The sequence below is a fragment of the Bos mutus genome, chromosome 16, assembly GCF_027580195.1.
Source record: "Bos mutus isolate GX-2022 chromosome 16, NWIPB_WYAK_1.1, whole genome shotgun sequence".
Taxonomy (NCBI): Eukaryota; Metazoa; Chordata; class Mammalia; order Artiodactyla; family Bovidae; genus Bos; species Bos mutus.
Window position 1 is genome coordinate 28,777,007 of NC_091632.1, and position 15,086 is coordinate 28,792,092.

Here is a 15,086-nt window from a genome sequence, read left to right on the forward strand (position 1 = left end):
AGCATCAGGGTCTTTTCAAATGAGTCAGCTCTTCACATCAGGTTGCCAAAGTATTGGAGTTTCAGCTTCAGCATCAGTTCTTCCAGTGAACACCCAGGACTGATCTCCTTTAGAATGGACTGGTTGGATCTCCTTGCAGTCCAAGGGACTCTCAAGAGTCTTCTCCAACACCACAGTTCAAAAGCATCAGTTCTTCGGCACTCAGCTTTCTTTATAGTTCGACTCTCACATCCTTACATGACCACTGGAAAAACCATAGCCTTGACTAGACGGACCTTTGTTGGCAAAGTAACGTCTCTGCTTTTTAATATGCTGTTTAGGTTGGTCATAACTTTCCTTCCAAGGAGTAAACGTCTTTTAATTTCATGGCTGCAATCACCATCTGTCTTTTAAAATCATGGCTGCAGTGATTTTGGAGCCCAGAAAAGTAAAGTCAGCCACTGTTCCACTGTTTCCCATCTATTTGCCATGAAGTGATGGGACTGGATGCCATGATCTTAGTTTTCTTAATGTTGAGCTGTAAGCCAGCTTTTTCACTCTCCTCTTTCACTTTCATCAAGAGGCTCTTTAGTTCTTCACTTTCTGCCAAAAGGGTGGTGTCATCTGCACATCTGAGGTTATTGATATTTCTCCTGGCAATCTTGATTCCACCTTGTGCTTCTTCCAGCCCAGCGTTTCTCATGATGTACTCTTCATATAAGTTAAATAAGCAGGGTGACAATATACAGCCTGGATGTACTCCTTTTCCTATTTAGAAACACTCTGTTGTTCCATGTCCAGTTCTAACTATTGCTTCCTGACCTGCATACAGATTTCTCAAGAGGCAGGTCAGGTGGTCTGGTATTCCCATGTCTTGAAGAATGTTCGACAGTTTATTGTGATCCACACAGTCAAAGGCTTTGGCATAGTCAATAAAGCAGAAATAGATGCTTTTCTGGAACTCTCTTGCTTTTTCTATGATCCAGCGGATGTTGGCAATTTGATCTCTGGTTCCTCTGCCTTTTCTAAAACCAGCTTCAACATCTGGACGTTCACGGTTCACGTATTGCTGAAGCCTGGCTTGGAGAATTTTAAGCATTACTTTACTAGCATGTGAGATGAGTGCCATTGTGCGGTAGTTTGAGCATTCTTTGGCATTGCTTTTCTTTGGGATTAGAATGAAAACTGACCTTTTCCAGTCCTGTGGCCACTGCTGAGCTTTCCAAATTGTCTGGTATATTGAGTGCAGCACTTTCACAGCATCATCTTCCAGGATTTGAAATAGCTCAACTGCAATTCCATCACCTCCACTAGCTTTGTTCGTACTGATGCTTTCTAAGGCCCACTTGACTTCACATTCCATGATGTCTGGCTCTAGGTGAATGATCACACCATCGTGATTATCTTGGTCGTGAAGATCTTTTTTATATAGTTCTTCCGTGTATTCTTGCCATCTCTTCTTAATATCTTCTGCTTCTGTTAGGTCCATACCATTTCTGTCCTTTATCGAGCCCATCTTTGCATGAAGTGTTCCCTTGGTATCTCTAATTTTCTTGGAGAGATATCTATTCTTTCCCATTCTCTTGTTTTCCTCTATTTCTTTGCACTGATCGCTGAGGAAGGCTTTCTTATCTCTCCTTTCTATTCTTTGGAACTCTGCATTCAAATGGAGTATCTTTTCTTTTCTGCTTTGCATTTGGCTTCTCTTCTTTTCACAGCTATTTGTAAGGCCTTCTCAGACAGCCGTTTTACTTTTTTGCATTTCTTTTCCATGGGGATGGTCTTGATCCCTTTGTCCTGTACAGTGTCAGGAATCTCCATCCATAGTTAATCAGGCACTCTATCTATCAGATGTAGTCTCTTAAATCTATTTCTCACTTGCACTGTATAATCATAAGGGATTTGAAATCTTGTTGTTTTTATCACCATCTGTAGATTGTGGCTAACTCAGAGATAAGAAGTAGAAGAGCACCAGAATCAAGAGGAGCCAGCCCGGTCAATGCTTTCTGATATTGTCGTCTAATCACTTTTACTTTATACACACGTATACACAGACACATTTAAAAAGCAAAATTAAAGGGATTTATTTCTTCAGATTGCTTCTGTTGCAGTTGTGTATGCATTAATAAATTTTTCTTAGTGAATAAAGTTAAGATCTAATATAAATTAATATAAATATAAATTAAATTTCAAATTCTGCAATGATTGTTACCAACTTTTCACTTAAAACCTGTAATTTCAATGCTTTCTGATCAGTACTATTTTTTTTTTTCACTTTACTTATTTGTTTTTGGCTGTGTTAGGTTTTCATTGCTCTGTGGGCTTTCCTCCACTTGCAGCGAGTGGGGGCTCCTCTCTAGTTGTGGTGCGTGGCCTTCTCATTGCATGGCTTTTCTTGTTGCGGAGCATGGGCTCTAGGGCACATGGATTTCAATAGCTGTGGCACATGGGCTCAGTCATTGTGGTTCCTGGGCTCTAGAGCACAGGCTCAGTAGCTGTGGCACATGGACCTAGTTACTTCTTTCCTCCTGGATCAGGGATTGAACCCGTGTCTTCTGCATTTGCAGGCAGATTCTTTATCTCTGAGACACCAGGGAAACCCTGATCAGTACTAGTTTTAGACATGTATTTGAAATGTAGTGTTATTTCACTATGTACATTAAGATATCAGTATCATGTTCCAGCTTGCAATCAAGGAAGTCTGAATTACATTCCCATAAAATGAAAAAGTTCTGTTCTATCAACCTCTAAATGTGAAGCTTTATAATTTTGTTAATGTTTATATAAATAGGGGATTGGGTTTCATTAGTGGAAGGAGCACAGATTTTAAATACCTGGCATCTCCTCATTTTTAGCTGTATTAGTCCCTGTGTAGAGTATTCTGAAAATAGCATGTGATCTTGTCATATCAGTTCATGACCCTGTTCAAGGAAAGTAGGCATTGGTTATATTTCATCAGAAGAAATTAATTACCAGATCCTGTTAATTCTTTAATTTATGGTGCAGCTGCTTTGAGGGTCTTATGTGAGTCTTATAGGAATGGTTAAGAACACAACAAATTAGTGTCTATTATTATGTGTTGGAGTACTGTGAGAACAGTTCCTTCTGATTCATTAACTTTTTGAAAATTTAAGTTTGTATGTTATTGACAAATTTTATTAATAGAATAAAATTTATTGAATACCTACCATTTTTTGGCCTTGTACTGAGGAATATTAACTCAATAAATCTTACACCTCTCTCAAATATCTTGCTCACTTAATAGATGGAGAAGGTAGAGGCCAGATAATATCCATAGCTGCCCAGAGTCATTTAGCTGCTAACAGGTGAAATTCACACCCTCTCTGTACTCTTTAAGAGTACCTCTTATATTATAACCTTTGTGATTATTGGACTAAAGTGAATAATGATTTTGTGTATTTATGTAAAGAGATACACTGAAATTGGTGCTCTCAATTGCTTAAATTTCATTAAGGTGGACAAATACAGACATTTCTATAGTAGAAATAGGGAAGAATTTTTAAAAATGTAGTAGCTGTTGATCTATCATTGTTGATGTATATGTTAATACCATTTTCAGATGTTAGTAGTCCTCAGGCTAATTTATTTAAAGATGGGAGGGGGAGAAGAGTGAAGTGAAAAGATAGATATGGTAAGGTAGAACTCTTAGGAAGAAAAGGTAGTCTGTACTTAAAAAAGGTTTACTAAGATAAGTAGGAGAATGCACAGAAAATATAATCAAATAGAAACAACCAATAGAGAAAGCAAATTATGTTTGACTAGAGCAGAGGAAATTAGAATATAGATTTTGGGTTATAAAAGAAAGATTATTGGAATTCTACCATTTTTTGTTCCATTCCTTTGATAGTTTTCTTTCACATAAGATGATTATCATAGCATTTTAGAGCTTGAAGTGACTATAGATAGAGCTAGTTACTCTAGTCTTCTCGTTTTGCAGATAAGGAAACGGAGTGATTATAAGCTATTTGTCCAAGGGCACATAGCTCTAGTGTCATGACACGATCTGATCATCATAGCTTTTGATTGCATACTTGTGCTCTTTTTATAGTATTCTAAGTACTCTTTTCCTTAGAGTTCAAACAACTTAACTGAAAATGAAACAACTGTCTGAAAATGAAGTTGTAGCAAATACTTCAATTGTATATGCCTGTCTTGTGATTATTCCCTATTGACATGTTTTCAAGATGGGTATATTTAAGGTGGTGGGATGAAGGGGTAGATTGTTTATTTCCTAATTTTTTAATTTATGGAATATGTATTTGTTTGACTTATAAATTATTGACAAATATTGGATTTATATATGATATATTTTACATTTACTTTTTCTGTTGCTAAAGAGAATGTAAAAACTGAAATCACATTTTTTTTTCTTCATTTTGCAGTAGTATTATTGATTCCACAGAATACAGCCAACCTCCAGGTTTCAGTGGCAGTTCTCAGGTAAATGATGTATCTAACGATCTGTTCTAGTGGTGCCATAAATCTAATCACCTGAGTTATAAAATCACAGATGAGTCCTATCCTAGAGACAGCTGTTTGGTGTGCTGTAGCATTGATTAGTGCTTGAATAGCTCTGGTGAATAATCAATCAGCTGTATATCTGCTCATTACTGATTGAGTCAAAAAAATTTTTTTAGCATGCTAGTAACATTAGGCCTTGAGAGGAAGGAAATACTGTAAGAGCAAATTATGAGTAATCAGGACATTGTTTCTCTCGGAGATAAAGTTATAATTTATTGATGAATTGCCTGTTATTATGTTGAAACATGAAGCTTTTTTCTGGGAGGTAAACTACAGGCTTTATTAAAATCGACTCTGGCCTCTCCTTTTCTTTAATTAATTGTATGATTATTTTGATTTTTACTCTCTTCATCTAGGACTTGGGGATGCTGGTATTTGTCAAGTCTAATTTTGAGGCTAGACTGTGTTTTTTTTAAATTTTCACTTTGAAATAACTTCAGACTTAGAGAAAAGTTATGAGAATGTTAAAAATAATTCCTTTACATTCTGTATGCAGGTAATCTAGGTGTTCACATTTGATCATATTTGCTTTATCATTCTCATTCTCTCTTTTACATATATGCACATAAAATTTTTCCTTTGGATTGTTTAAGAAGGTACAGACATAATGTTCCTTTATGTACTTCAATTTGTGTTTCCTTAAAAACAAAAATATTGTCCTGTGTAATCACAAGATAATTTTAAAATTCAAGAAGTTAACGTTGGTATGCTTTATATAATTTCTATATCTTATTCAGATTTTACAAATTGTTCTTACAATTATCCTTTACCTCCTTTTTTTCATAACAGGAAATAATAAGGCATTTAAGTAAGGCATGTCTTTTTGTATATTCATTTATGTGATAGTGCAGTTATTTTTATCAAAGTGGAAAGAAAATCTTTCATATCATACAGCTTTTGTTTGTGTTTTTCTTTTCCAACTGCTTAGATGACTGCCTCTATGACTGTTATGATTAGATTGCATAACGCCTCTACATATCCCGTGTTATCTTCATTTGCGTGCTTAGATCTGGCAAGTTCATAGATTTGTTTGTATCTCTTCCTGAAGAGCCACAAATGCACTAGATCTCGGTGTTTTTGTCAGACGTAATGAGATATATCAGGAGAAAATTTTTTTTTAAGTTTTATTTATTTTATTTTTTGACTGTGGTGGATCTTTGTTGCTGCATACAGGCTTTCTCTAGTGATGAGCAGGGGCTACTCTTCATTGTGGTGTATGGGCTTCTCATTCTCTCTCTCTTATTTTAATATTTATTTATTTGGCTGTGTCGGGTCTTCTTTGTGTCATGTGGAGTCTTCTGTTGTGGTGCACGGATTTTCTAGTTGCAGTACATAGACTTAGTTGCCAACTGGCCTGTGGGTTCTTAGTTCCCCGACCAGGGAGCAAACTCCTGTCTCCTGTGGTGCACAGATTTCTCTAGTTGTAGTGCATGGACTTAGTTGCCCTGTGGCCTATGGGCTCTTAGTTCCCCAACCAAGGATGGAACCCATGTCCCCTGCATTGCAAGAATTCTTAATCACCGGACCACCAGGGAAGTCCCTCAGGAGAAATTTTTAAGAATTGAATGGAAACATCTTTAAGAACTTGAAGAGGGAAAGCAGAATCTGGAAATAGGCTTGGCACTCATAGCTGGGCCTTGGTGTTCTCCTTTCAAATGTAATCTCACAGAACATCCGCATCGGACACAGTCACTCTGGGCCTAGGAAGAAATGAAACAAAAATCAAGATCAGTTCATAAACTTAACCGAGCACATTTGAAAAAGTCACTATGCCAAATACATAAAATACCAAACACACCCGTGTCCTGACTAATGCACGCAGTTGCTGCATCTCTACTAGTTACGGCTTTAATCTCACTGTAGTTTTCTGTTTGCCCAGGTACGATTCATTAAGATACCCCGTCACAGGATTTTCCCCCTTCTTGACAGTATCCAATCCAGAGCATAGCCTTACTTCCTTGAACCCTCCCCCAAATCACTTAACATGAGCCTGTATCCTATAAGTAGTACGTAACATCTTCCTACCTTAACCCATAGTATGCTGTATTCTTCATTGCAATGAGCAGTAATAAAACTTGTTCAGCTACAGGTGTATTCCTATTGGTCTTTGGTTGCAGGGCTTTCACAAATTCTACATAGAGGAACAAGGAAAGCCTTTTTCCTATTGTCATTTATAGGACGTTGATTTGGAATTTCTAGCAAGTTCCATGAGTTAGAAATTATAGAAACTGAACCTAGGTGGGAAAAAAAAACATTCAGAATAGTGTTTTTGTCTGTGTGTGGGTTTTTTGTTTTTGTTTTTCATTTTTTAGTTTTTACTCTTTGCATGTAATAAAGGAGACTTAGTTTGAGATGGTACAATAAGCCTGTGGTCTCTCCAACCTCCACCCACCAGAAATCCCATTGACGTATAGCTGTCCTCATACGGAAAACTTAAAAAGAATTTATAGACGATAAAAAGAATACTGAAGAAGTCTGCCTAACGTGAGTCACCATGTGCAGAGTACAAGAGTGTTTTGGTGAAGTCGTCTGGGTCTCCCAGGAGACTCCAACCTTAGCATCTGCCGGAGGAGGGGGAAGTTGTTGAGGAAAACCTGCTAGGGCTTCTGGGACAGAACTAATATGACATATTGTGCGGAAGTCCTTACCCTTCGTTTCTAGGAATACTCTTTATAAAACACAGACTTAAAACAAATTGACATAAAAATAATTGAAAACAAAGGAGTAGATGAGGATAAGCCTGGCAAATGCAAGAATGGTAAGGAAGATGACAAAAACAACGGCAAAGTAAAGTACAGATCAAAATAGAACTCAAGGGAAAAATCATTAGAAGACAGATACATGTTTTCACATAATAAAACGTATAATCCCACAAGCTAGTAGTAATTTGTGTGACATAAATAAAGGATTGATATTTATATAAAGCAAAACTTTATTAGAAATTTTAAAAAATTGATTAAAACTTTAACATGGTAGGAGATTTTAAAGTATACTCATCCCTCAATATCTATGAGGGATTGGTTCCAAGAGCTGTGGCAGATGCCAGGGTCCAAAGATGCTCAGGTTCCTTACATGAATTGTGGTATAATTGCATAAAACCTCTGCAGCACATCCTCCTGTATACTTTGTCATCTTTATGATTATTTATAATAACTAGTATAACATAAATGCTATGTAAAAAAATTTAAATACAATGTGAATACTATGTAAATAGTTGCCAGTGCAGCTGCAAATTCATTTTGCATTTTGGAATTTTCCAGAAATTCTTCCTTTGGTGGGGGTGGATATTTTCTGTCTGTGTTTGATTAAATTTGTATTTCTAGAACCTGTGGATATGGAAGGCCTACTGTATAGCTCACTGCTGCTGCTAAGTCACTTCAGTCGTGTCCGACTCTGTGCGACCCCACAGACGGCAGCTCACCAGGCTCCCCCGTCCCTGGGATTCTCCAGGCAAGAACACTGGAGTGGGTTGCCATTTCCTTCTCCAGTGCATGAAAGTGAAAAGTGACAGTGAAGTCGCTCAGTCGTGTCCAACTCTTAGCGACCCCATGGACTGCAGCCCGCCAGGCTCCTCCATCCATGGGATTTTCTAGGCCAAAGTACTGGAGTGGGGTGCCATTGCCTTCTCCGACTATATAGCTCAAGAAATAATTAAAGTAGTAATATTGGTATTTAGGAACATTTATTTTCTACCTACTATGCATTGCATGTACATTGCTCAATGTGCTTTACAAGCATTAACTACTTTAATTCTTAGGACTTGAGATATGTACTATTATTATTATTTTCTATTTTACTAAGGAGGAAACTAGGGCAAAGAAGTTAAGGAGAAGTTAAGATATTCTAACCCAGGCATTATGGCTTCAGGACCTGTGCTTTTAAATATTAACTTATAAAGCCAACAGTTTTGGCTTTTTTTCCCCAGTACTTTCTATTTACCAGACACTATGATGGGCTTGGGTTATTGAATAAAAACAAGGCAGACAAAAATTACTGCTATAACCCAGCTTTCAGTCTGCTGCTGCTAAGTCACTTCAGTCGTGTCCAACTCTGTGCAACTCCATAAACGGCAGCCCACCAGGCTCCACCGTCCCTGGGATTTTCCAGGCAAGAACACTGAAGTGGGTTGCCATTTCCTTCTCCAGTGCGTGAAAGTGAAAAATGAAAAGTGAAAGTGAAGTCGCTCAGTCGTGTCCAACTCTTAGCGACTCCATGGACCGCAGCCTACCAGGCTTCTCTGTCCATGGGATTTTCCAGGCAAGAGTACTGGAGTGGTTGCCATTGCCTTCTCCAGCTTTCAGTCTAGTTGGAGGTATACTAATAGTAATAAAGACAGATTATCTTTGGCAAAGAGGAGGTAAGGGAGCAAGCTATGTGAATATCTCTGGGCAGATCTAAGCTGAGTGAAAGAAAGTACATAAGTTGTGCGCTAGAAGCCTGCCTGACATAGCCCAGATATCTGTTATGACTGGAGAGGAATGAGCAAGGGGGAGAAAAATAGAAATGAGGTAAGAAATGTAAATAACAGAGGCCACTTAGTGTGTAACTTTCGTAGTCATTATAAAGACTCTGGATTTTTTTTCTTTGGTTGAATGAGTCAAACTTAGCTTAATGGGTACTTGCCTTACTTTATACTTTGTATCAAGGGATATACATATTATTAGTAATCTTGGAGCACTGAGAAAACTGGATTGATTCTAAAACAAGATAAATTACACCATCTACATTGTCAGAATCAGAACCTCGAGTAAACAGCTACTTTGACAATCTGGAAGAGAGTAACCAGACTCCTCTGAATACCTTTGTGTCAAAGAGTATACAAATGTTGCTACAAACAACTTAAAAAACTCCTGCGTTGAAAATGTTATATGTCAAAATTTGTGAAATTTTGGTCAGAAGTATCCTAAAAATTATATTAGTAAATGGATTCATTTTTAGATGAGAATAAAACAAAATGAACCAGGCATTGAACTCCAGAAACTGGGAAAAACTTAAGATGGTAAATGTAGAGAGATTAAAAAAGGAAGATTATATATAAGATGTTTCAATATATAATTGAAATTGACTGTTATAGTATTGAGTAGATTAAAAAACTTGGTGCTGGTACATACTAATAAAAATAGAACTCTTAATAAATTGAACAATTTGAATAGACCAGTAACCATAATTGGATGTGATTCCAATTAAAAAAAAAACAAACCTCAAGAATATTTTTTAAGGGTTTGTAGAGAGTGTGACCAACTGACTTTAAATGGTTATTTGTAGAATGAATGCTTCAGAAGTATATTACAAGGGCATTTACCCAACAGGTTATTTTAATGTATTCTAAGACTGCTCTAACAAATGGGGCACAATAAAAATTTTAAATCTAACTGAAAAAGAGTTTACCCTATGGTGAAGGTGGTTATGCAGATCAGTGGTAAAAGGGAAGATTAAGTAAATGTTGCGATACCCAGGAAACCATTTGCTGGAAATTGGCTTTCTATTTTATCTTTCACTGTAAGAGTTCAGATCAGCTAAATAATGATTTAGATAATGATAGAACTGTTGAAATTAAGAAAGAGACAGTATATAAGAAAGTACCACAAACAGAATTTTATATCTGGGTATAAAATGGTAAATGGTTTAATTGCTTCAAAATAGGCAAATGGTTTAATTGCTTCAAAATAAATAAGGTTTCTTATACCGATTCCAGGTTTTGATGAAAGCACCAGCAGGCAAAAAGTAGATGAAGAACATGGGGAAAAAGATAAATCCAAATGGCCCACTCACATGTAAAATAATACTCTACTGTGTGATTTGGTAGTGACAAACATAGAAATTTCTTATAAGAAATGATTCAAAGTACTATCTAAAAGTTATATACCAATATTATTTATACAAGCAAAAATTCTGGAAAAATAAATATGCCCAGTCATAGTAGAACAGCTTCAGAGACTGGTACAGCTGTTGAGTATACTATTTTGCTACTCTTAAAAATAATGTTTATAGTTGAAATGGAATTGATAAAAAGTTAATATAATGTAGGTGAAACCAGAAGTAATTATTTTATACCCCTGAATTTTTATAATTGCCTGTTTTTGTCTTAGAGTCTTTATATAACAAAGGCACCCCACTCCAGTACTCTTGCCTGGAAAATCCCATGGACGGAGGAGCCTGGTAGGCTGCAGTCCATGAGGTCGCTGGGAGTCGGACACAACTGAGCGACTTCACTTTCCCTTTTCACTTTCATGCATTGGAGAAGGCAGTGGCAACCCACTCCAGTGTTCTTGCCTGGAGAATCCCAGGGACAGGGGAGCCTAGTGGGCTGCCATCTATGGGGTCGCACAGAGTCGGACACGACTGAAGTGACTTAGCAGCAGCAGCAGCAGCAGTACAATTAGTAAAAAATCAGGAAGTTAATGTTAATATAATATCATTATCTGAGACAATGTATTTAAATTTCAGTGGGTTTGCCACTGATATTCTTTTATAACAAAAGGAAAAATTTCTTTGTCCAGAGTGAATCCAGAATCACTGGTTATATTTAGTTGTCATGTTTCTTTAATCTCCTCTAAATTGTTTTAGTTCCTCAGTTGTACATGAGGTTGACATTTTTGAAGTGTCAGTTATTAATTTTGTAGACCATTCCTCAGTATGATTTTGTCTGATATTTCGTTGTAACTGGATTCTGATTACCCATTTTTATCACAAATGCTACAGCCCCCAGTGTGGTATCCTTTGTTAGTCTGTCACATCTGGATATGGTGTATCTGCTCAATTTTGGTGATGTTACCTCTGATCATTTGATTAAGGTGGTGCCTGCCAGATTTGTTTGCTATAAATTTATCATTTTTCTCCCATATGAGCATTTATTAATGAATCTTACTTGAAATAATAATAAATTTTTTTGCCCAAATGATAATTTTTCATTTCTTTTCTACATTAATTTTTAAATTTTTTATTGAAGTTTAATTTACAGTGTTTTTGTTTCAAGTGTATAGCAAAATGATTCATATATATGTATATATATATTTGTATTACAGGTTATTTTGAATATTTTGAGCATAGTTCCTTGTGCTATACAGTATGTCCTTGTAGTTTGCCTTTTTTATGTACAGTAATGTGTATATGATAGTCCCGAACTTCTAATTTATCCGCCCCCCCACATCTATGCTGTCCTCTTTGGTAACTGTAAGTTTGCTTTCTAGTCTGGGATCTGTTTCTCTTTTGTAAATATGTTCATTTGTGCCATTTTTTAAATTCCATATGTAAGTGATGTCATATGATATTTTTCTTTCTCTAATTTACTTAAAATAATCTCTTGATCCGTCCATGTTGCTTCAAATTGCATTATTTCATTTTTTTTAATGCCTGAGTAATAATTCCTCATTTACTAGTTAGGATTTCCATTCTAAGAGAGATCTTTCCTTCTGTCTCTTTGTTTATATGGTTATGGAATCATGGATTTAAAAGTTTTTCTGTTAATCATTTTGAAGCTGTCTGTTCCCTGTTTGGCTAGTTGGAATTCCCCCAAGCTGATCTTCAAGTTCTTATCATTTTTTAAGTACCTTCTTACATTCTTAGATAATAAGATGTACCAGTATCATCTTGTACTTATCTTGCCCCAGTTCTGTAATCAGCCATGTATCCAAGAAGTCCTGTTTTCTTTTAATGGAGAATGATACTTCAAAACAGAGACCTGGGTTTTAAGTATGCTCATTGCTCGTAGAGTGTCATTGCTTGTAGGCCTTCTTGGTCGACAGAGCTAGGAAGCACGCTTATCTGTATATATAACATATTATATATTTATTAATTACATGTTAATCACCTTAAGTGTTTGATGAAAGGACTCACAGGAATCAAGGAGTTTATACTTGTGGAACTTGATTATAGGCAGTGGATACAGTACAACCAAGCAGAAGAAGGGCACTCATTGAAAAGGATGTGGAGATTTCAGGCAGTCTTCTTTGTCCTGGTACCACTGAGTCACAGAGGAACTGCTTTGTCTCCAGGTTCAGAATGACTACTTGCTTACATTCTCAAGCACCTTAGTAATGGGAAGTGCAAATTTGGCTTATAGTCAGATCTCTTATTTTAAGCTAGTCCCATGGGCAGTGCATTCTAGTTATGTGACCAATTATTAACTCACAGACTTCACTGAAATAGGCGAATCATAAATTCAATTATTATTACTAAACAATACTGACAGAGTGATGCAATCTCTTTCCAAACAACTCTCAGGCCTGTGGTTATGGAATACCATTTATCTTTATTTCAGTACATTTTGCAGTGTAGGTTAAGAGTCAGTAGCTCTGTAAATAACCATGTGGGCAACCCAGACCAACTGAGATTACTCTCTACTATTCAGTTGATGAACATCATGTATATAATCATCTATGTATGTAACATATCTGTGTTTCTGTATCTGTCATAAAAGCTATGGATTCATGCTGATGACCTCCCATTACAGTTTACTATCACAGGGTTCATTGTAGCTTTAGTGAACCTTTCCATATCTTTAATTCCCTATTCTGACGGAAACCTAGTTCTCATATCAAAATATACATTTTACTTATTGTCATAGTCTTATTAGTGTGTGTGTATATATATATGCACATAAACTAGTATGGAAATTACTAAGAAAGCAAATCTACTAACTAGTGGTGAATATTTATTTAAATTCCTTTATATCTTTAGTCTGAGAATACAGTTACAAAAATTCAGTGTGTTCAAAAATTACTTGGATTTGATTTGTTAATTTTTCATCAGTATTAGCTGTAATATTTCTTTGAAATACAGTTGAGTTCATTTGCTTCCGTTTGTGTGCCATCACCAACCCTTACCTTTATTACATAGAAACTTTTTCTGAAAATATGAAATATTAACCTGATTTTGAAGGTCAGAGCTTTACAGAAAGTCATACTCAATAAATACCACCCCTCTAACCTTTCTACCAATTTCCGTATCCTTTATCTTTTCCCACTACGTTGTTTCTTACCCTTTGTTGGTAACCAGTATATCATGATACATATGCATATTCTTATTTCTTTTTTACACAAAGGGTGGGTTTCCTAGTGATTCTCTTCTGTGCTTTGCTCTTTTATTTAACAGTTTATCATGAAAACAAATCTATACAAGTGCATAGAATTCTTCCTTATTTTTATAGCTGCATAGGATTATTTAATCAATTTGTTACTTAAAGAGAGATAGTTTACATTATTTTGTAATTACAAAGTAGTGCTGCAGTGATTAATTTGTACATACATATTTTCATATCATTGGATGTAGTATCTTCAGGGTAAATTCCTAGATGTGGGATTTCTGGGTCAAAGACGGATGAATGGATGGGTGGATGGATAGATAGATGGACAGACAGAGAGATTGATATTGCCAAATCATCTCCCTCCCCCAAAGGATTGTACCAGTTTGCACTTTCCCCAGCAGTATATATGAATGTGTCTGCTCTCCTAGAATCTTTCTCAGAGCTTCTCTAATAGAATGAGTTTTCTTAAAAATTTTGCTAATCTGTCAAGAGAGAAATATATCTCAGAATACTTTCCCCAGCAGTAGATGAATGTCTCTGCTCTCCTAGAATCTTTCTCAGAGCTTCTCTAATAGAATGAGTTTTACTTTAAAAATTTTGCTTATCTGTCAAGAGAGAAATGTATCTCAGAATAGTTTTGTGTTTCTGTAATTATGAGTTAGATTGAACAAATATCATATGACTGCTGGTATATTAATATACTTATTAGTAGATTATGTATTCATATTTCTGGCCTATTTTTTTCTATAAAGTTTTTTATTTGTTTGTTCAATTTTTAAGACTTGGTAGTTGGTATATGAGGAAAATTAGCACTTTATCTGTGATAAATGTTGCCTATATTTTCTTCTGTTTTTGTTTAAACTGTTCAAAATTTCTAAATCATTATTTAAAGTTGGCAATCTTTTGTTGCCTCTGGGTTTTGAGTCATAGTTCTAAACGTCTACCTCTAACTAGGATGTAGAGAAATTTATCCACATTTTCTTGTTTCATTTCATTTATTACGTTTGGACTCTTGTTCTCTTTGGAGTTTATTCTGGTATATGTTTTGAGGTGTGGACCTAATTTTATCTTTATCCAAATGTCTAGTTAGTTGTCCTAGCTCACTTTTTATTTATTTATTTATTTATTTTTATTTTCGGCTGCACTGGGTCTCTGTTGCTGCCCGTGGGCTTTCTCTAGTTGTGGCAACCGGGGGCTACACTGTTGCAGCACGTGGGCTCAGTATTCGCGGCTTGTGGGCTCTGGAGCATGGCCTCAACAGCTGTGGGGCACAGGCTTAGTTGCTCTAGGCATGTGGAATCTTCCTGGACAAGAGATTGAACCTGTGTCCCCAGCATTGGCAGGTAGATTCTTATCCACTGTACCACAAGGGAAGTCCCCTGTGCTCTTAAAAAGTCTTTCTTTGATCAAGTGTTTTGAGATGCAGCCTTTCTTATATCAAAAATTCTGTGTGTATATGGATTTATTTCTGGTCTTTCTCTTCTGTCTACTGACATATTTCTCTCCATCTTTCACTGTCACCTCTTTATGTTTTAATGTC

General features: G+C 36.1%; 1 protein-coding gene across 6 annotated transcripts in view; it reads left to right on the plus strand.

Moving 5' to 3' along the window:
* Positions 1 to 15,086, plus strand: part of COP1 (COP1 E3 ubiquitin ligase) — a 222,681-nt gene that overhangs the window by 86,644 nt on the left and 120,951 nt on the right. For 5 of the 6 annotated variants that reach the window (XM_070384887.1, XM_070384885.1, XM_070384884.1 and 2 more), the window contains one exon: positions 4,383 to 4,440. The exons of the other annotated variant lie outside the window; for it this stretch is intronic. In XM_070384887.1, coding sequence (XP_070240988.1) covers positions 4,383 to 4,440 — 58 coding nt within the window. The remainder of the gene's footprint in view (positions 1 to 4,382; positions 4,441 to 15,086) is intronic. 6 annotated transcript variants of the gene reach the window in all.